Genomic DNA, 22571 nt, shown 5'->3' with positions numbered 1-22571 from the left:
GACAGAATTTACATGTCTACAGATGACAATTACTTTGCATTGCTATCAGTTACTGACAATTTACAGGGTTGTAAGACAGTTCCCATAGAATCAAAAGCAAATAACCTGAAGGAGTCTCCTCTAGATTCCAGACAATGCGATTTTCCACTGAAGCACATTTTTTTCCCCTACATAATCAAACTAAAACAAAATAACTTCCACCTCCCCCATGAATATGGGTAGTTGCCACACCTATGGTCTTTGGAGTGAGGTGGGGGGAACTATCATTTATTTAGTGCTATTGATACTGGCTCAAGACAAGGTTGACACCAGGGAAGCCATTGTAGAAAAGAAACGATATCATAACTTTGAATGACCTCTGACAAACTAACCCAGCTGGATATGCACCCTCCAGGAGATCTAACTGCTATGTTGATTTTAAGACCCCTGCTTGTGCGTGACCTCCCAGCTGTGATAAGATGATAACGTTGATCTTTTGAGTTCCTTAGGAATGTGATGACCCCAGAACAGAGAATCTATGCTGATAGCCATCATCAATGAAAACTGAAAGATCTGGTGTGGCACTCCCAGTCTGTAACACCAGAAGGTCAACATTCCTAACCTCCTCCCCTATAACCCACCAGCCTATATAATTGCTGTAAGGCTTTGTGCTCCTTCAGATGTTTTTTTTTTCCGGACATTAGTTGGCCATCTTCCCTCTTGCTAGCAAGCTGTAATAAACAAGTCCTTTTTCTCCTACCACCTTGCCTCTTGGCTATTGGCATGTCTTGTGGCGACAGACGAACCCCCTTTTTGGGCGGTAACACTATGAGCATTACTTGTCAATTGATTCCATCGTCACAATAGCTCCATAAAGTAGGTGGTGGTGGTCCCATTTTACAGATAAGTAAGTCAGGCTCCTGGAGCTTCAAGACACAGGTAGTAAATGGCAGAGTTAGAATTCCAGCCTATCTTTCTGTCTCCAAGTACGAACACACACACACATATACACACATGCTCTCCCTGTGACAACTTGCTAAATGGTAAAGCTTTAGAAATTCTATGTATTTTTTTCTTGACTTTCAGGTCACCATCAGCCAAGGTGGATCTCAAGAGTGGCCTAGAAGAATGTGCAGTGGCATTGGACTTGTTTCTAAATAACAAATTTACAGATGCCTTAGAATTGCTTCGACCATGGTAATTAACTTTATTTCTTTTAAAGTATCTTTTTTTCAGATGTTTTTGATGATTCTGTCTTTGATGTCATGCTTGTTGGTTAATTTAGCTGCATTTCCACCTGAATGTTTATAAGCTAATTTGGTTGAGACCTCTTACTGTTGGTTAGTTTTAATATCCAGTTAAGAAATCTATCTTTTCAACTTTAATCAGAAAATTTCTGATTCTCCTATTTTAATTTCTATACTTGTTCAAATAGTGTCATCTTGTGTAGTTTTGTAGAGCTTCAGTGTGCTTTCTTCAGTGAAATATATTTACGGATATTCTTCTTAAAGCTTAAATATCATTGAGAAAAATTTCCTTTGAAATGGGGATGAGAACAACTAGAATATGCTAATCTTGGAGGGTGAAAGAGAAATGTAAGATAATAAAAATATTATTGGGACTCCCTATTTATGTGATAAACAAGTTAAGCAATTTAATTTCAATTAATAGTACCTGTTAAATTTTAAAATGTGGCAGAAAAACCTGTGCCCAGCCTTCTCCCTGGGCCTCACTTTGACCTCAGTCCTCGACTCTGCAGTGTGACTGTTGCTTGACAAGGATAATCTTACATTGTGCCTTCAAACATAGTCACTTATTTTGATGAAGCTTAGACCTCTTATAATAATTTTCTAGAAGGTTCCTTAGGCACAAAAGTGGGAATCTCATTCCTTTGAGTGGTCAGTAGGATGACATGACTCAGGTCATTGACTTTGAATTTTAGAAATTAAATTACTGAGGAGCTGCTGTGGTAATTCTGTTAAGATTTTGAAGAGTGGTGATCAATTAGCATTTCAGAGTTAAGAACAGATAATAAAGTAGATGGTGAAGCCCACAGGCGGAAGAAATTGTCCAGTGTTGTTTCCAGCAGTTCTCACAATCTCTACCTTGCCTGTCTCCTGCCTTTTTTCCTCTGTCCTTCACAATCTACTTCCTTGTCTCTCCATCTTCTGTCACTACTCCCTCTGTCTTCCTCTCTATCTGCCTTTCTTTCTTTGTCTGTCCTCTCTCAGCCTGCCTGTCTGTTTCTTGGTTTTTTATTCAAACAGATCTCCTTGTTTGCCACTGACACCCAGCTAGACATAATAGGGAATGAAAATAAATAATTTAGTATTGTATTTAGTCATTTTATATTCTCTGATCTTTATGCATGTTTCACTGTTAAACATGGTTTTTCCCACTTGAGTACTTTTTTCCCTCTTAAAGGAGCTTTCATTTGAAAAAATGTGAGGTTTAAAACCACAATTAATGATTAACTTTGGGCTGCTCTTACTCCTTGTGGTTTTTTTGAGCAGCCAGTGCTCTCACTGTTCAGAACAAACTGCAAATTACCAAAGGAGGTTTAGGCTAGTTCCATGGGGGAAAAGCATAATGTAGCTTGCATTTGTTTTGCATAGCAGGAGGCTATTGTGCATTATATTTGAATTAAAAACAAAAACGTGCGTTAATATTTTAAATCTTATGAATAACTGATTAACATAGCTTGAGAAGTTTTGAGAAAAGAAATGATGAGGTTTTCACAGCCTGAGAATCTGGGATGTCCCATACATTAGGACTAATTAATGTCCTTAAAAATCAAAGCCGTTCTCACTGATAACTTGATAATTTGAGTTATCAAGAACTTTAATCAGGAATCTCAGATAATGGGATTAAATACTAAAATGTACTTTTGTCAGGGCCCTTTGGGACCGACTTAACTTATTGCAAAAATCTTGCTTCCTCTTGGCCTCTGGCTGGGAGAGGAGTGGGATGATTTAAGTGAGTCTTTATCGTTCCAAAAAACGTATCAGAATCTCTCCATCACAAAATGCATTTCCAATGGCCTTTATTTGAGCACTTATTTCAGAGCTAAAGACAGTACACTGCCCCTTGTTCAAATGGGAAAAATTGGTTTGCTTTGAAATGGGTTTTTGGAAATCAATCCGCAGGCTGCCCCCTTGTGCTGAAAGAGGGAAAAGCATAGTGTTGCTTTATGCTTGAACTCGAAACATTTGTGCTGCCCGTGTGAACTTAAATTAGAAAGTCCTTGATGCTGAGGTTTTTAGGTCATGTCTTTCACAGTCTGTATTATTTCAGTGATTATGGTGAAGGAGTAAAGGTTATTATTGTGAAAGTCATGACACGCATTTACTGGGATTTCTTGTGATTACAAAACCTGAATGCTTTTCAGTTGAATTGAAACGTACTAATTCCCTGTGTTGTCCCCAGGGCTAAGGAGAGTATGTACCATGCCTTGGGCTACAGTACCATTGTGGTGTTGCAGGCCGTCATGACCTTCGAGCAACAGGACATCCAAAATGGCATTTCTGCCATGAAGGACGCCTTACAAACCTGCCAAAAGTATGAACTGAGTAATTAAATATGGGAGATAGGACTACAAACCTTTATGTCTGTTTGACTGAATGAATGTGGTTCGCCTCCCTGAGAGCTCTGTGTTTGAAGTTGGCAGCGCTTCTAGAAAGAACTGTGACTTTTGTCTCTAGAAAGAACTTTTAACTTGAGCGTCAAAGCTTCCTGGCCTCATATAGTTTTATGTAATAGAGATAAAAAAATTCCTCTTAGGACGTATAGTGTGATTCTCGTTTGACCAAACACTTGGCATCGATTCCTTCTGTTTGGTAACTTGAGCTACAGAGAAGGGCTGAGGGCAATTTCAGTGGGGTTAGCAGCAAGCACCTCTCAAGGGTCTTCCTGTGGTGGATGAGTTTAGGAACTGTAGGCCAGTCCAGGCCAAGCAAGACACGTTCTTTTATGTGGGAGATACTGCAAATACACAAGGGAATATTTTATTTGTCTAAAAAGGGACATATTTGAATACTTTTGGTGGTGAAAATGAGATGGATTTTTAGTTTTATTTTAATCTTTCCTCTCTCTATAGGAAGACCCTAGCAAAAGCTATTAATTAGCATTGGTGAATTTTAACATTGATAAAATTACATTCTCATGCGATTTTGTCGCAAGCCCTGCAAATGAAGAGAATTTCCAAATATTGTATTCTTTTTTTTGTTGTGAGGAAGATCAGCCCTGAGCTAACATCCGTTGCCAATCCTCCTCTTTTTGCTGAGGAAGATTAACCCCAGGATAATATCCATGCCCATCTTCCTCTATTTTGTATGTGGGATGCTGCTACAGCATGGCTTGACAAAGCGGTGCGTCAGTCTGCACCTGGGATCTGAACTTGCGAACCCGGGGCTGCCGTAGAGAAGTGTGTGAACTTAACTGCTATGCCACCGGGCTGGCCCCTCTAACTCTTTTCTTAACCTGTGGTGACTCTTACCACAGAATATTGATTTTAGCCACAGAGATCAGGGAAGGTGCTCGGCAGGGTTAGTAATCACTGTTTTGTGTGGGGTTGTCCACTCATGTGTTCAGTAAGCATGGTGCCCACAGAATGTCAGCCCAGTGCTGGATGTGCAGTATTGAAAAGGGTGGTCTCTGCCCTAGAGACTTTAGGGTTTCGAGTTCCTCTTCAGTGACTCTTTGGTGTGATTGTGACTGAAATGAATGTCAAATGAAAATGAGCACAGCCTGATTTATTGTTACTTTTTTCTTTCTATTTCCCATTTCCCCTGCTACTTATTCTCTTACTCCTGTAGATACAGGAAAAAAAGCACGGTTATAGAATCGTTCTCAAGTCTTCTTTCTAGAGGATCATTCGAACAGCTGACTGAAGGTAAGAGTCATTTAAAAGATTAATTTTTTCCTTTTTTTTAAAAATTAAAATGTGATAATGCTCGTAAAATTCAATACTCAAGTGTATTTAATATAGAGTAAATCAATGTCTTGTTTTCTTCCCCATCATATTCACCATTCAGAAGTAATCACTGTTAATAGTTTGTTTCAAGTTCTTCCATACTTTTCTGTGCACATATACAAATATATACACGAGGTACACATAAGGTTTTTGTAGTTTTTCATGTACTGTTCATTTTTTGCAAGCGTAGAATTACATGATATATATTGTTCTACTCTGATTTTTTGACACTGACATTTTTCCATGTCAATACCTATAAATTGTGCTTCTTTCTGTTTAATTGCTGTGTAGTATTCCATAGAATGGGGTACCATAAATTACTTACTTTTTCTTTATTGAAGGGCAATTACATTGTCTTTTTTTTCACTATTGCAAATAATGCTATCCTAAAATCCTGTACATTTGTCTTCAGGCATTTTTGCAAGTATTTCAGAGGATAGATTCCTAAAGGTGGAATTACTGGGACTGAGGGTTTGAAAATTGAAAATATTTGTAGGTACTGCCAGTTTTTTCTCCAGGAGTTGGGTCAGTTTATATTCTTACCATCCATGTTTGAGAGTTTCGATTTTTCCACAAGCTTGACTTTCTTTCCAAGGTAAAAGTAATTTTGATACCTTACAAAAATGATAATGTTTCACAGTATGGAAGATGTTTTGGTTTGTGGACATTTAAGAATATTCAAGAATCCGAGAATGGCTACAGCACCTTGATCAGATGCATGGGAGGAAATGCCTCCTTTTGTTGTCAATTGCTTGATGTTCCCACTGAAATTAGGGCAGAAGTTCCATTATCGGTTCTGTTTTATAATAGTACACTCTAGTCAGAATGGTTTATAAGAAAGGAACATCCAGATACTCCGCAGAAGAGAAAATAATGTTTTCAAATGTGGCCTTTGTAGAAAAAAGCTTCTGCCATCCAAGGAGGATTTGTGCCTGTGCTGTCATGGACAGACTTGTTCTCTGGAAGAGGAAAAGCCAAATACTAGAAGTAGCTATGGTTGATTAAGGCGTGAGCAATTCTGGATACTGCTGTCAGGGTCATTCCTAGTGGTCAAGTGTATGTCAGACACGTTTTTGAAAGTGTTTCATTATGAAGTTTTATTTATTTTGTTAGAAGAGTATTATTACTAATTGTTATGGACATTGGAGAACTTGGGAACATTTGCATGATGTGAGACTAGAGTGTTAATAACAAGAGAGGATTAAGGGACTTATTCCAAAAGGTTATGATGTTGGCCCTGCAACCATTGTAGAACAGAATGGTGTTTCATTGGTCTCTCCAGGCAGCTGAAGCCCATTACTTTTTCTCCAGAAACTGACCTCCAAGAACCCTTCAGAATTTATTTATCCCCTTGATTTTAGATAGAATATGTTGTCATATTTTCCATCTTGTAAATTGGCCCCTGTAGGACTAAAGTCCACCAAAGTAGGTCAATGGGAAATAAAATGGGCCCCAAAGAAATTTGCCTCCTTCACTTCTATTCTCCTGTTTCCTCTATATGGCTTCTCTCCAGTGGCCCATTGCCCCCTGCCTCCCTTTTTCTTTGCAATATGAAGACTGACATTTGAGATTTTTTTTACCTTAGTTTTAAGAGGAATTACGTGGTATTTTTGGTGTAAGTATGAATAATAATAATAATTAAAAAAATAATAATGATAATGCTCCATTTTTTAAAAAGCACTCTCTTATGTGTCAGACCCTGTCCTTGGTGCTTTCTTCAACATTATCCAGTCTAATTTGTGCAACTTCCTTTTTATAGAGTAGGAACTGATGTTCAGAGAGATTAAACAAATGGCCCAAGATTACCTGCCTAGCAGAGCAGGAGTCACACCTGATCTGCCTTTCCCTATGCCATAGTTTTTTCCACTGTACCCCAAACTTTCTCCTGTAGACATGTGGAAAAGGGCACAACATGTGTCATCTGTGGATGAGGGAAATGTTGAATTGTTCACATGTTAGACATCTCGAAGACAGATGGTACTGTGTTCTTATCTTTTTATTATGTCTTTGGACATGGCACTTAGGAAATCTGGAATAGGTAGAAAATTACTTTTGACTAAGTATTAAACAATAATTTTGTCGACTGAAATAAAGAGTCTAGGTAAAGGTTAAATGAAGGCGTTTGTTCAATAATCAAAGTGAGGAACTCGAGTCCCGGGAAACAGTCCCACAGAGTATTCTGAGGCACTGCTCCAAAGTCTACAGATCTGAGCGCAGCTTATATACTTTTTTTTTAACAAAGCAGTGGACATGCAGGAAAGGGCTTACACATTTAATAGTCATATACTTTAAAGATAACATAAACAAGGGCTTTTTGTTTTTGCGTCAAATAAGACTTGGAATGTTGGTGTTATTTATGTGTGGGAGGGAGACAAGGACCGGTGTGGTTACTTTTTCTCTCAATCTTGAAATGTGAGAGTGAGGTACCCTTTATCTTTTCCTGTTGTGGGTCTGTCCAGCTGGTGTCTTCGGCATGAGGTGTGGGGTTGTGAAGTCATTCTAACACAGGCTTCTGAGGCTGGCATGGCTGCTTCACAGTACAGCAGGCATTTTGTACTGACTTTAAGCCCATGCAGCTCGCTCGCTAGATTCGCCTGTTAGACCAGGGAGAAAGGTCCCAAAAGTTTGTTCACAATGTAAACAACAATGAGATACCACTACACACCTATTAGAATGTCCAAAATCCAGAACACTGACAACACTAAATCCTGGTGAGGATTTGGAGCAGCAGGAACTCGCATTGATGGCTGGTGGGGATACAAAATGGTACAGCCACTTTGGGAGATAGTTTGGCAGTTTCTTACAAATCTAAACATACTCTTGCCATAGAATCCAGCAATCTCTCTCCTTAATATTTACCCAAAGGAGCTAAAAACTTATGTTTACATGAAAACCTGCATATGAATGTTTATAGCAGCTTTATTCATAATTGCCAAAACTTGTAAGCAACCAAGATGTCCTTCAATAGGTGAATGGATAAATAAACTGTGGTACATCCAAACAATGGAATGTTATTCAGCACTAAAAAGAAATGAGCTGTCAAGCCATGAAAAGACGTGGAGGAACCTTAAATGCGTATTACCAAGTGAAAGATACCAATCTGAAAAGGCCACCTACTGTATGATTCCAAGTATATGATATTGTGGAAAAGGCAGAACTATGGAGACAGTAAAAAGATCAGTGGTTGCCAGGGGATAGGGTGGAAAAGTGAATAGGCAGATCACAGAGGATTTTTAGGGCAGTGAAAATACTCTGTATGATATCATAATGAGGGATACATGTCATTATACATTTGTCCAAACCCATAGAATGTACAACACCAAGAGTGAACCCTGATGTAAACTATGGACTTTGGGTGATTATGATGTGTCAATGGAGATTCATCAGTTGTAACAAATGTACCACTCTGGAGGAGGGTGTTGATAATGGGAGAGGTTATGCATGTGTGGGGACAGGGGATATATGGGAAATCTCTGTACCTTCCCCTCAATTTTGCTGTGAACCTAAAACTGCTCTAAAAAAAATAAAGTCTTAATTAAAAAATAATAAAAATAAATTTGCTTGTGACTATAGCCTGTTCTGAAATACAGGTTTATTTAAACTTTTATATTTAAAGGCATGCTTAGCTAACATTTCAGTGCATCATGAAGATATTTCCTTCAGTAGACTAAAGAATTTACAATTAGGAGGTGTTCTGATAGGTACCTACTCATAAATGCCAAATGACTAATTTTGAGAACTAAGGAACTGCCCAGTATAAATCAACCAGACGGAAGAAATAAGACTTTTATAAATTAAGTTGCGTTTTATTCCTAATGAGTTTGGCTGTCACTGCAACCCAAACAGACTTTGTGTTCAAGGGAGCAGTCAAAACATTGTAGCTTTAGTATGTGATTTGTTTTCCTCTTTGTAATTTTCGTTTCCATCCTTGAGTGGCTGGTTGTCTGCCGGAGTGAGTGTATTTAATTAAACTTTTCATGGGTTTAACACGGAACACGCCCGGTCTTCTCTTGTGGCTGGCATATTGCCCTGAATGGCTTTCCGATTGCCTTTAAAAACTGATATTTATATGCAGTGCTTAAGATGCGAGAGGACTACTTGCATAAGGCATATAGAGTTCACATTTTCTTGCCTTTGGTCTCTGCCTTCTTGTTATGTCCTTTAGCTCCTTTTAGATTTGCCCATCTTTAACTTAACCCTGATCTGTCTACCCTTCTGCTCAGATCTCAGCAAGGACTCACTGTTCCCTACCAAATCAAGCCCAGACTCTGACATTCAAGGCTGTCCACAATTTAGCCCCAGCTTACCTTTCCAGACTCCTCCCACCCCTCCCTTACACACTCTGTGCTTCAGCCAAAGGCGCACACTGGCTTCGCCCCGCAGGTACTCTGTACTCCCCTTGCTCTGTGCCTCTGCTCGGGCTGGTCCTTTCCCAGCATCCCTTCACCCCCGCAGCACGGCAATGCCCCAAGCCAGCAATCTGTGTTACTACTGAGCAGGCTTTCAAAGTGAACAATTCCTAACAGTTCCCACTTTGTTTCAAATTTACCTAGGAAGAGGATATTCAGGTGACTCTGTAAAAATAAGTTACCTTCAAGTTACTTACCTTTTGTCCTACTGCACACACTGAGAAAATCCAGAGGCACGCTTTGAGGTGAGGTGTTTTGAAGGCCTGAGACCCTGGCTGTTGAGGCTGCCAGAATGTGCATAGGCCGTAACTCCTCAAGTTTGGCCTCTTGTGGGTTTGGCCCCATCTTATGGATGCTGTTGGGAAATCGTAGCTGCATAGTTGCTTCTTTGTTAAGTTCAACCTTTGGAATATAAGCACGGCAGGAAGTTGAACCAATTTGTGAGAACCAGTAGCGTGTGTGTGTGTGTGTGTGTGTGTGTGTGTGTGTGTGTGTGTGTGTCGGCTGGGATGGTCTGTGTGTGTAAGTAAAAGATAGAAAGCACTAGTTCTTATCCAGTTTGTTTCAATAGCATTCCCAGAGTATCCTATTTTTCAGTTACTTTTTCATTCCCAGAAATGCCCGATTTTTCAGTTATTTATTTCACATAAAAGTGTTCTGCTGTCTGAGCTTTTACCAAAAAGCGTGACATGGGCCAAGGACGTGTTAAAGTAGCTGACATATATCGAGTGCTTACTCTGCATAGTGAGCTCTGCATGGAGCACCTCATCTGATCCTTCAGCTGTGAAGTAGAGATGTCATTAACCAGACTTTATAAATGAGGAAACCAGCAGAGAGAGCTTGCTCAAGGTCCTACAGCTAGTACACGGCAGAGCCTTTCCTCCACTCTAGGCTGTTAAATACCGCAAGCTCATTCACTTAAATGAAATGTCGATTTGCATCCCATGGATGAAACAGTAAGCTGCTGATTTTGTTTATGCAAAGATGCAAAGCCATCTCCCTACCCCTAAATCTGCAAAAGTGTAATCGATTGTTTAGGAGGCCAGGCCATGTGTTTCGGGGCATGCCACATGTCCCTGGGATATACAGAGCTTTACGTAGCCCCTTTGTGAGTGCCTTGTTCCTGTGCTAGCTATCTCAGTGATCCAAATAGCCAAAAACTGGTGGTGCCCACTCTTTTGACATCATCTTCTTTGCATGCCTTGGGCGTGCAGAGCAGTTCTTGTTCATAGAACTTTAGAGAATTGCCGCTTTTTTTTTAAGTTAATAATGTAATTATTAATGATTGTGTAATTATTAATAATCATTGTCATGATGATCGTACCTTCATATTTGAGAAGCTAGAATTCATAAATTTAAATTAGTTTTTTTAATCTTTTATAACTGTATTAAACTTACATGTTACTGTTAAGTTAAAAGATAAGTGGTTTCCTGGGCCCGCCCCGTGGCTTAGCGGTTAAGTGTGCACGACCCGCTACTGGCGGCCCGGGTTTGGATCCCGGGCGTACACCGACACACTGCTTCTCCGACCATGCTGAGGCCGCGTCCCACATACAGCAACTAGAAGGATGTGCAACTATGACATACAACTATCTACTGGGGCTTTGGGGAAAAAAAAAGGAGGAGGATTGGCAATAGATGTTAGCTCAGGGCCTGTCTTCCTCAGCAAAAAGAGGAGGATTAGCACGGATGTTAGCTCAGGGCTGATCTTCCTCACAAAAAAAAAAAAAGATAAGTGGTTTCCTTTTTTTTTTAAACTGCTTTTATTTTTTTTTAAACAATTATTTTCTTTTTTTAATTTTATTTGTTTATTTATTTTCCCCCAAAGCCCCAGTAGATAGTTGTATGTCACAGTTGCACATCCTGCTAGTTGCTGTATGTGGGATGTGGCCTCAGCATGGCCGGAGAAACGGTGCGTTGATGCGCGCCCGGCATCCGAACCAGGGCCGCCAGCAGCGGAGCACGCGCACTTAACCGCTAAGCCACGGGGCCGACCCTAAACTGCTTTTAAAGTTTGATTTCTCTTGTGAGCTGAGTTTGGGTCTCTGACACCAAGTGCCTGACTCTTTAAAGCAGTTATATTTGAATGGGGCCAAAGATGACTTCCCTGAATGATTTTGTGCATTCTGGGAAAATCTTGCTGTGGGCCTGAGAACTGAGGTCATCATTCCACTTTTATGGAAGCACCAAAGCAATCTAGGTTTTTGTGTCTCTCTTAGGCTCATTTATCTATCAGTCTTTTCTGAACACCTCAGAGCAATGACTGTGGATATGGGATTTTCCTTAATATAATTTTATTTGTTTTTAATAGAGGAGATGCATGCTGAAATCTGTTATGCCGAGTGTCTCCTACAGAAAGCCGCACTCACGTTTGTGCAGGTAATGAAAGTTTGGCTTAGAGTCGGTATTGCCGGGGAAGCCTGCCAGAACTATATAGAAAAATGTAGCTCATTCTGTGTCAGTGCTTCAGCTCTTTTGACTTAGAGTTGTAATGAAAGATGGTTGATATTCTGATAAACTTTGGCTGAAAAAAGACCCCAGGGAGCTTTAGTCCTACTCAAATGCACTTAAGAGTCTGTTTCAAAGTTGAGTCCCCTGGGAACCACTGCCTTTGAAAGAAACTGTCTTACAACTGCGGCTCCTAATTTCAGGAGGCTTCTCTGTATGAAAACTGTGAGATTAACCCTCTTTGCGCTTGCTAATGGTAGAGGGCTGCACACAGCAGTGGCTCGGGCAGAAGAGGCTTCCTTAACCCTTGGCCATCCCTTCTTGCACCAGATGCTTCAGCAAAGCTCAGTTATGCATGCACAGAGAGCCAAACTTTTCATAAATACTTCAGATTTTATTTTTCCCCTTTTTTTAGTCTCATCCTCCTTTCTTCTTTTTATTTCTTCCTTTGGAAGAGCAGTTTTAAGAAGTCACTAAACAAAACAATGAATCCTTTTCTTATGGGGCATTTTAATTTCACCTCCAGGAATTGTTACAACCAGTACCTTGCCTATCATGGTATCTTCCAATGCTTCTAAAAAACATCATGGCCGCATGGGCGGCGGTGATGGTTACAGTGGGGGAGAGCTGGGGTGGCGATTGTAAGGGGACAGAAACACAACTGTAAAATGGAACATCTTCCTCAGCCTCAATGTTTTACATTGTATTGAGAGTTGTTTTTCTCTTTTTCTGGAGGTTGACCTCTTAGGTTGGATGCTGGTTTAGTAAAATGGAATCAATCTGGTCTATAACCCTGTTTCCTAAAACCCTACATATTATGAAGGCTGGTTGAAAACAACAGTCTTGCTGCCTCCGTAAACATAATGCTAGTCACGGGGGCCCCCTGTTTTTTCTGACACGTTTTCCAAATGGGGATTTGACTATTAAATCTGGGATTTGAAGACTTATTTTACGTTTGGGGACTTGTGATTAAACCTCTGGGAGATATCCGTGCCTCTTCCCTCTTGCTCATGCCCCCACATCCAATCACTTTCGTGGTCATGCTTCTTTTACCTTTTGGAGATTAGCAGCTCCATCGCTCCCTCTTTATTCTGACTATGATTGTTCTAGTGCAGGTGCTCATCAGCTCTTCCCTAGACTGCACAGCAACCTAGTCTCCCTCTGTCTCTGATTTCTCTTACCTCCAGCTCATTCCCCACTGTGCAACTGAGCACCGTCTGTAGGATGAGAATCTCACCTTGCCATGTCTCTGCTTCAGCATTTAGTAGCTCTCATTGACTATGGCAGTGGTGCTGTATCAGAATATCAGAAATGGGGGAGACTTTTTCAAACTAAACTGCTATCTCCCCCCAAATTCCCTACTCACCTCTTACTGATGTCCTCAGAAGCAGGTATGTTGCATCCTTGAGTGGCACGGGTAGAGGTACTTTCTTACTCCTTGGTCATTTCCTTCTTTGCAGTAGATTCTGCAGCAGTGCTGAGTTACTTACGCACAGATGGCCAAGCATACCGTGATCTTTAATGCTTCCTTGTCTTTCCCCCCGAGTGTTTCTTTGCTTGCAAAGTTCACATCTGCTTTGCCTTCCTTCACCTGGCCACTTCCTAATCATTTTTTGTGTTTTAAGCGCTGATGCTTGTGGGAGGCTCTTGTGGGTCTCCCCATGCCACCCCTCTTTGTGCTGTCGTGACATCCTGCGCATGTCCCCGCTTGTGTGCATGCGTCTGTCCCTTAGCACATTGTATTGCTTTTGTCTGATTTAGCATTCAGGTGCCTGGTGTAAAATAGGCATTTAGTAAATGTCTGGTCAATCAAGAAATGAAATATTCTTATTTGAGGCAGATTTTAATTTAATTTAAGCGCTTCTTTCCTGGCCAGTATTGGAACTTGTGTAATCATAAGATTCCTTAAAATAAGAAGATAAACATTTAAGTTGTATGGTGAATTTTGTATCTGTTGATTCTTATAATAATTTAAATGCTAAATATTTAAGTAATTAATGAAATCAGCAAACTAAAATCAGTTTTACTTTTGCTTCAGAAGGATGCTTGAGTGCATAGGAAATAAATACCAGAGCATCTTTCCGATATCAATAGACTAGAAAAACATTCTCCTTGGAAATGCGAAACATGGGACCATCTCCATTAGCACCATCTGTTAGATTAACTTCTTTGGAGCAGTTATTTGATATAATTTATTAAGAAATTCTCTTGGAATCCTAGAATGCTGACCCTGAAAATGGCATTCATCTAGGCCAAATGCCTTAATTTTATGGTTGATGACCATCAGCCAAAGAGAAGTAAAGTGATTTTTTTCCCCAAAACAAAATTTCATATTACTGACAATGAGTTTAGAATCCTGATCAGTTACTTTTGGTCTGGAAATAATTATGAATGAAATTCACAATGTTAAATAGACTCTGCATGCTAAAGTACCCTGCCAAAGAAGAACCGTAATCCCGTTTACTGGAGTATGATGGTTGGGAAAGTTTGGCCTTAGACTGTGTCCTTAAAGTCAGCCATTTTGAATTCCATTGAACCCAGAAGAAAATTGTCAGTAGATGATGATGTTTATTAAAGTAGATTTGGACTAACCTCTATGGCCGCTAAGTAAGGCAAGGATTTTTTAAAAATGTTTTTTTTGTTGTTGTCATCGAACTTGGAATGAAAATTTCAAAAAAGCATTTCAAACATAAAGCAAGAAGAATGTTCTAATTTAAAAATTATGTCCTCAAAAAGATACTGTTTTGTTCTAATCACACAAATACACAACTGTGAGGACAGTTGAAGAATCTTTTGCTAAGTGATCTAATTATTCAATTGAATTATTTTCAGGATGAAAATATGATCAACTTCATCAAAGGTGGACTGAAAATTAGAACAAGTTACCAAATATATAAGTAAGTTAAGAACTAAGATATGTTTTTTTTTTTTTTTATCTTATAACTGGAAGTTTGTGCCTTTTTGACCACCTTCCTGTGGTTTTTAAATGATTCTTGTACTATTACAACTTTGTACTTCGCAATTCTCATTACATATGACTAGGTTTTTTGTATTTGGTGTTGGTAAAAATACACTGGGTGTTTGGCTTACTGAATATGTGTTCAATGCTATAGGACAACGGAATTTAAGTTTAAATACAATTTGAAGAGAAAAATAGCTGAAAAGAAAGCTACTGATGTAATTTCTGGTTAGGTAATCTTAGTTTCTCTCTCCTAAAAACAATTTATAAATTTAAAATGACAACTATGTCTTTGATCCGGACTCTAAAGCAGCACTGCCTGATAGACTTCTCTGCAGTGATTTAAATGCTCAATTAAGGTGGACCAGGCTGCTGTTCATATCTTCTTCTATATCCTTCCTGATTTTTATCTAGTTGTTCTCTCATTTACTCATAATGTTAAAAATCTCCAACTTTGATTCTGGAGTCATCCATTTCTCCCTTTAGTTCTGTCAGTGCTTGCTTTGTATATTTAGAACTTCTGTTATTAGTCTCATATATGTTTTAATTGTTTTGTCTTTCTAATGAATTAACCATTTTATTGTTATGAAATGTCCCTACTTAACTCCTTATAATATTCCTTGTCTTGAAATCTGTTTTTCCTGGTATTACTATAACTATTCATGCTTTTTTATAATTAGTGTTTGCATGGCATATATTCTTTTACGTTAAAGCTATCTTTGTTTTTATGTTTAAATTGCATTTCTTGTAGATGCGCATAGTTGAGTCTTGCTTTTTATTCAGTATGACAGTTGATATGTTGGCACTTGGGATTACCATTTTGCTTTTTCTCTTTGCCTTATTTATTATCCACTCTTTTTTTCTGCCCTCTTTTGCTTTAATGAAATTTAAAAGATATATATTCCAGTGTAATCCTTCTATTGTTTTCTTAGCTATAACCCTCTTTAATTTTCCTTAGTAGTTGCTCTAGTGATTACAATATCCTTATTAACTTATCACAGTCAACTTAGAGTTAGTATTGTACTATTGCACATAAAATATAAGAGGTTTTTAAAAGTACAGTTTCATTTACTACCTGTTGTCTTTTATACTATTCTTATGATAATACACTTATGCATATTATAAACCCCACAATACAGTATCAGACTTTTGCTTTAAACAGTTTTATGTTATAGTCTTTTCTGTTTACCCATATATTTACCGTTTTTGGTGTTCTTCATTTATTCTTGTGTGTATACTTTCAGACTGAACAATTTCTTTTAGCATTTCTCATAGTATGTGTCTGCACTGTTTCAACAATTCTCTTTTATCATTTATCTGAAAATGTCTTTATTTTTGCCTTCATTTTTGAAGGATATTTTTGCTCAGAATAGTATTCTGAGTTACAAGGTTTTCTTTTTTCTGTTTTCTTTTCTACTTTTAACCTTTTAAAACTATCAGTCCATTGTATTATGGCCTCCATTGTTTCTGATCAGAAGTCAGCTGTTATTTGTTTTATTGTTCCTCTGTCTGTATTGTGTCATTTCTTCTGGCTGTTTTGAAGACTGTTTTGTATCTTTGGTTCTTAGCAGTTGTTTGACTATGATGTGGTTAAGTGTGGCTTTGAGAAATTTGTGTCCATTACTTCTTGAAATATTATTTTCTGCTCCATTCTCACTACTCTCTTTCTGAGATTCAAATTACATGTTAATCAGCCTGATTTTGTTCAGCAGGTCACTGAGGTGCTGTTCATTAAAAAAAAAAGATTTTTTTTTTTTTGGATTGGATATTATCTCAACATCTGGGCTGTCTTGGGGTTGGTTTTTATTACCTGCTCTTTCTCTTGACTGTATATCATATTTTTCTGTTTCTTTTGATGTCAATAATTTTTTAATCGTATACTAGATATTGATTCATTGTAGAGACTCTGGATTCTGTTATTTTTCTTAGAAGAGTGCTGATTTTTGTTCTAGGAAGCATTTAACTTGACTAGACTTAGACTTCAAACTCTTACTCTCTAGTAATAGGTAGCATCTGAAATCTTGTCTCCATTATTTCTTCTGTCTTACTCCTGCTTTTCTTTGGAATCTTCCCAGTGTTCACATGGTTCATGGGTCAGCCAAGAATTGGAGTGGAATTTTAACACAGTTTCCCTCCTATGTGGTTCTCCCCTATCTGAAATTTTCCCCATTACCTTACAGCCACTCTGGCAGTCTTGAACTCTGTACTCTGCAAGCCGATAAGACTATGGGTTTTCTGTGTCAAGTTCTAGGCATATCACATTGAGTGGACTGGGGAGTAATTTCAAGTGACTAGCAATATAAGTATAAAGTCCCTTCAAGAGTTATTCCCTTCTTTCAAAGTTCACCTCTTCTCCAGTTTCTGCCTACTTGTTTTTTTTCACTTTCCAGTGCCTGCAAATATATTTTAAATGTATATTTTGTGTTTTTTCCAGAGTTTATATTTGTTGTCTATGGGAGAGTTAATATAATATAAGCTACCCTGCCATTACTAGAAGCAGATCCCCATTAGTGGAAGCAGAACCAAGATTTGGTATTTTAAGAGATACTTTTACCCAAAATGATTTCATAAAATTATATTCCATTCAAAGTCCTGGAGGGGGTGGGGAATTTTAGGAACCTGACATATTGTTTTTGGTTTTCCTCTTGAAATATTTTTTATAAGATATAAAAGAATGTTAAAGAGTTAATTGCTTCTCCAGTCATAAAAACTTAAAAAACTGAAGGAATTAAAATAGTCTCATAATGGCACAGACTTATATATCAGTGGAATGGAGCATAGGGTTTTGAAACGGACTGTGTGTGTGTGAGTGCGTGTATGCATATGCATACATGTGCTCACTTGTGTGTACACATACACACACAGGCATTTACCTGGGAATTCAAAATGTACTAAATTCCTATATATACATAGGTGTCTTTCAAAATAGTGAGGAAAGATGAAGACTTCAATAAATAGTTTTGGGAAAATTGGCTCTTCATTTCAGAGAAGAAGACTATAGGCAAGTAAATTCCATATAGATTTAATAAAATATTTTTAAAAGAGTACTAGCAAAAACATAAGAAAGTATCTTTTATAGTCCTAAAGTACAAAGGCTTTTAAACTTTTATTTTTAAATTTTTCACTTTGAAATAATTTCAGAATTTTTACAAAGAATTTTCATATATTCTCCACTCAGATTCACAAATGTTAACATCGTATAGAATCACAGTACAATTTTAACATCAAGAAACAACATCCATCCAATATTATTAACTACTCTATTGATTTTACTCAAATTTCTCCAATTTTCTCACCGATGTCCTTTTACTGGTCCAGGATCCAATCCAGGATCCTGGGTGTTGCGCTTAGTTGCCATGTCTCCTTAGTCTTTTTTGTGTGTGTTGGTGAGGAAGATTAGCCCTGAGCTAACATCTGTTGCCAATCCTCCTCTTTTTGCTGCGGAAGACTGGCTCTGGGCTAAGATCCGTGCCCATTTTCCTCTACTTTATATGGGATGCCACCACAGCATGGCTTGATAAGTGGTGCGTAGGTCCGTGCCCAGGATCCAAACCCGTGAACCCCAGGCCACTGAAGCGGAGCACGCAAACCCAACCACTACGCCACTGGGCTGGTCCTTCCTTAGTCTCTTTTAATCTGAAAGAATCCCTCAGTCTTTCTTTGTCTTTTATGACCTTGACATTTTTGAAGAATACTGGCCAGTTATTTTGTAGAACATCTTTCAGTGTGGACTTACGTAATGTTTCTTCATGATTAAATTCAGATTTTGCATCTTTGGCAAGAATACCATAGAAGTGATGTTGTGTCTTTCTCAGTGCATCATATCAGTAGATACATGATGTCCGTTTCAGAAGCCTTTTTAAGCGTGACATAAAATCAGGAACCATAAAAGATTGACTTGACCAAATAAAGATTTAAATTTTCATCATGGCAAAATACACCATAATAAAAAATGCAAGTGTAAATGTCATATAAATTACTCAGGGACAGTATGGGAAGCTCATAGGTTGATGGGAGTCTAAACTGATAAGAGTTTTTCTGAAGGATGTCTGGCTCAGAATTAAGAATGTGCATCACCTTTGATCTCGGAAGTCTTTTTTCCAGGAATTTATCCTAAGGATAGTTAGGATAGATTAAAAATAGTTATAGTACTTAATGTAGGAAAAGTATTTAATAAATGTACAAGAACACTCTTAACAGCATTGTTTATAATATGGAAAATTTGGGAACAACTTAAATATTTAACAATAGGAATTTGGTTAAATAAAATAGTCCATGGAATGGAATAATACGTACTTGTTAAAGAATAAGGTAGCTTTCATGCATTTTCATTGAAAATCATCAATATAACCTACAGAACAGTATACTATATGAGCCCATTTGGGTTTTTTAAAGATTGCACTCTTAGTGAAACATAAAAACACCTAGAAGATTATGTACCAGGCTGTTAACAATGACCATCTCTTTGTGGGGTGGTTTTGTGTAGGGGTACTTACGCTTTCTCTCTATTATTTGAAAATTTTGTAACAATCATCTATTATCAGAGAAAAGAACATTTACATTTTAATTAAAAAAGAAAAGAACTCTGAACATCATATCCACCTACTGCCATCCTGTTGATATTTTGACATTTGAGTTTTTTTGTATGTGTGTATAAGCATATATAATTACCTTTTTATACAGTGGAATTGCATGCTTCATGTCATTTTGAAATTTCCTTTTTCACTAATGTCAGGAAATTTTAGATCATTAAATATTTTTAATTCATTATGGCTTTTAATGGCTGCGTGGTATTCCATTATGTGGACGTACCACACGTGTATGTATAAATGTATGTACTCATGCGACTATTTTCTTAACTAATTTCCTGATGTTGCCTGTTTAGTTTGTTTACAAATTTTCATTATAAATAGTATTATAGTATCTCTCCTTATAGGTAAAGTTTTGTGTGTATCCATGCTATTTCCTTACAATAAAATTGGGTTTGTTGGGTTAAAGGTATGCATGTGTTTACGATTTTTGATATATATTGCAAAATTATTCTGAAGAATAATTGGGTTGGCAAATTTTTCTTAAAGGGCTAGATAGTAAGTATTTTTGGGTTGTGGGCTATAAGATCTCTGTTGGAACTACTCAACTCTGACGTAGTGCATAAGCAGCCATAGGCAATAAGGAAATGAATGGGTGTGACTATGTTTCAATAGTTTGCCAACCTCTGCTTGCCAACTGTACCTACTGTTTTACCAGAAGTAATGCTTGCTGATGTTTGAACCCTCTCTTGCTTTAAGCCCAGCAGCATTGGTCCTGATAAACAGTGTCAAAATGGGTGTCATTTTTCTTTAATCATTATTACCCAGTAGCCTTAAAAGTAAACTCAGAACAGCATCATCCTTCAAAAATTCTTTAGTATTTTGGCTAATGACATTTATTTTATAGTGTATAAGTGTGAAGCTTGATTTAACATTAATTTCCAGAGTCACAGTAAACTTATGCTATAACTGTTTTCTTCGATCTAGAGAATGTCTTTCTATCCTGCATGTAATTCAGAAGAACAAGGTTGAACAGCAGTTCTTCTATGAGTTTGAAGGAGGTGTCAAGCTTGGAATAGGGGCCTTTAATTTGGTACGTAGATCATTATAAAGCAACCAGAACCTTTTATAAAAGTACCTAAGGTTTTCAGTGCCTTCTCTACTGCATTTGAACCTCTCCCTGGGTTTGGTTGACAAGTGGCGAGAGTGGGATCAGTTTTCCTGTGTTGTGACCCAATGGGGACTTTGCAGGATGTGTTGTAAAGTTCTGCACATGCTCAGAGTGGTTTTGGATCGTACAATAAGGGAATCATGTAGCACTCTGAATGGACTAGTAACATTTTTGGTAATAAAGAGCTTGGAATACAGTTCCATTTCCACACCAGAAATATTGTTGCTATAGCATAGTGGCTCCGGAATTGAAAATAGGTGAGGGGAGATATAACTTGAGGAATGATTTTGATGCTCTGGAGGAGATGAAGAGTTTGAGTAGATACCTGTCAAGTTGCAATATGTTATTTAGAGATTTTGAAATTTTATTAAAGTTTGACTGGAATCGGTGAGAAAATAAAGTAGTAAAGGGAATCCTACGCACGAGTGTATACACCACCATGGCCACTTTGTTCATGATGGTGGGGTGGCGGGGGAAAGGGGCTAACCAGTATCCGCAGACCAGGTCATCCTATCCATTTAATTATGAAAATCCTCCTGTGCTGAGGTCAGCAATGAACATTCACATGGGACACAAATATCTTCACGTTTTTCACTCGTTCAGACAGGTCTATTCACATACTTCTTCCCGAGAACTACTTGTCCTGAATTTTCCAATCATGTTCTTTCCAAATCCCTGAACATGCAGCCAAACCGTTGCCTACAGCCCATGAATGAGCATGTAATCGCACACGTGGCCATCTCTCCTTCCAAGCAAAGTGAACAACCAGGTGCGCTGCGTGAAGTTCTGCACTGGGAGGATTTCCCTTCACCACTGTTCTTCAGGGATGTCCCAGAAAGGGGCTGTAGTGCAGCTGTTCACTTCTACGTGGTGCCTGCCTATCATGTAGAACACGGCAGACTTGCGCATTGCAGAAGAGGATGCTAAAAGAGGGTGAACACTGAGAGATTGGCTTCTTATCACTTCATCAGTCCACATAAAAGGAGCAGGTGTTCTTTAGAGCATTCTGAAAAGGCTGGGTTTTTAAAAAATTTTTTTTAGATTCAATGTCTTAGCTAAATGAAGTTAATTGACAAGTAATGATTACAGTATGTGCAAGTGTGTGATGGCTGAGACATGTCTAGTGGTTTAAACTTGGTTCTAATTTTTTATATTACTGAATCATTGAAACTTGAAGTAGTTTGGAGTTTAACATTTATCTACAGTTGGATATAGTAACACATAAGTATACTTGCATTTTTTTTTTTTTACAGATGCTGTCCCTTTTACCAGCAAGGATTATCAGATTATTAGAATTCATAGGATTTTCTGGAAACAGGGTACAAATTTAATTTTATTTTAATTTTGGCAGGGAAGATAAAACATTATTTGTTGAATATGATGGCAGTACGACATGTCCTCATAACCAGCATGACAATTATTGGCAATTTATTTGTAGGACAATACAGAGCCATTGGTCCTTGGTCATATTTTTTAGGAGTTAGAGATGGTTTTTCTATTGAAAGTTAAAATTTTTCATCTTTGTTACCTAAGTTCTGGAATTAAAAATTATGTTTTACTAATATTGCTGCTTGCTGGAACTTTAGTACTCTTGCATGGTTAAAATATGCTGCCTTAGGGGCCGGCCCGGTGGCGCAAGCGGTTAAGTGCGCGCACTTTCGCTGGTTCGGATCCCGGGCGCGCACCGACGCACTGCTTGGCAAGCCATGCTGTGGCGGCGTCCCATATAAAGTGGAGGAAGATGGGCACAGATGTTAGCCCAGGGCCGTCTTCCTCAGCAAAAAAAGAGGAGGATTGGCGGATGTTAGCTCAGGGCTGATCTCCTCACAAAAAAAAAAAAAAAAAAAATATGCTGCCTTAACATTTTAGTGACCCCAGAGTTGTCTTCTGTGAAACTGGGAAATTAGAACAAATTTCCATGTCTTACATTTTATGATTCACATGCATCAAACATAGTTGCAGTAATTTGGGTTTCCTTGTGTTTTTACAAGTTTCATTGTAAAACTAAGTGAGGAAATTTGTTTTCTGTAAGTTTTATTCATTATATTTCCGTGCGGTTGTTTTTGTAGGGTATAATTTTTGTTAATCATAACACTCAATGTGC

At 38.1% G+C, this 22571-nt stretch overlaps 1 protein-coding gene across 4 annotated transcripts in view; it reads left to right on the top strand.

Moving 5' to 3' along the window:
- Positions 1 to 22571, top strand: part of TTC39B (tetratricopeptide repeat domain 39B) — a 129807-nt gene that overhangs the window by 76610 nt on the left and 30626 nt on the right. For 3 of the 4 annotated variants that reach the window (XM_058565823.1, XM_058565820.1, XM_058565821.1), the window contains 7 exons: positions 1066 to 1176; positions 3406 to 3537; positions 4794 to 4870; positions 11672 to 11739; positions 14641 to 14705; positions 20284 to 20389; positions 21721 to 21786. In XM_058565823.1, coding sequence (XP_058421806.1) covers positions 1066 to 1176; positions 3406 to 3537; positions 4794 to 4870; positions 11672 to 11739; positions 14641 to 14705; positions 20284 to 20389; positions 21721 to 21786 — 625 coding nt within the window. Of the gene's footprint in view, positions 1 to 673; positions 919 to 1065; positions 1177 to 3405; positions 3538 to 4793; positions 4871 to 11671; positions 11740 to 14640; positions 14706 to 20283; positions 20390 to 21720; positions 21787 to 22571 lie in introns of those variants that run through there. The other variant, XM_058565822.1, reaches the window with a different exon arrangement.

Source organism: Diceros bicornis, chromosome 22, assembly GCF_020826845.1.
Source record: "Diceros bicornis minor isolate mBicDic1 chromosome 22, mDicBic1.mat.cur, whole genome shotgun sequence".
Classification (NCBI taxonomy): domain Eukaryota; kingdom Metazoa; phylum Chordata; class Mammalia; order Perissodactyla; family Rhinocerotidae; genus Diceros; species Diceros bicornis.
This window is presented reverse-complemented; position numbering and strand designations above follow the sequence as displayed.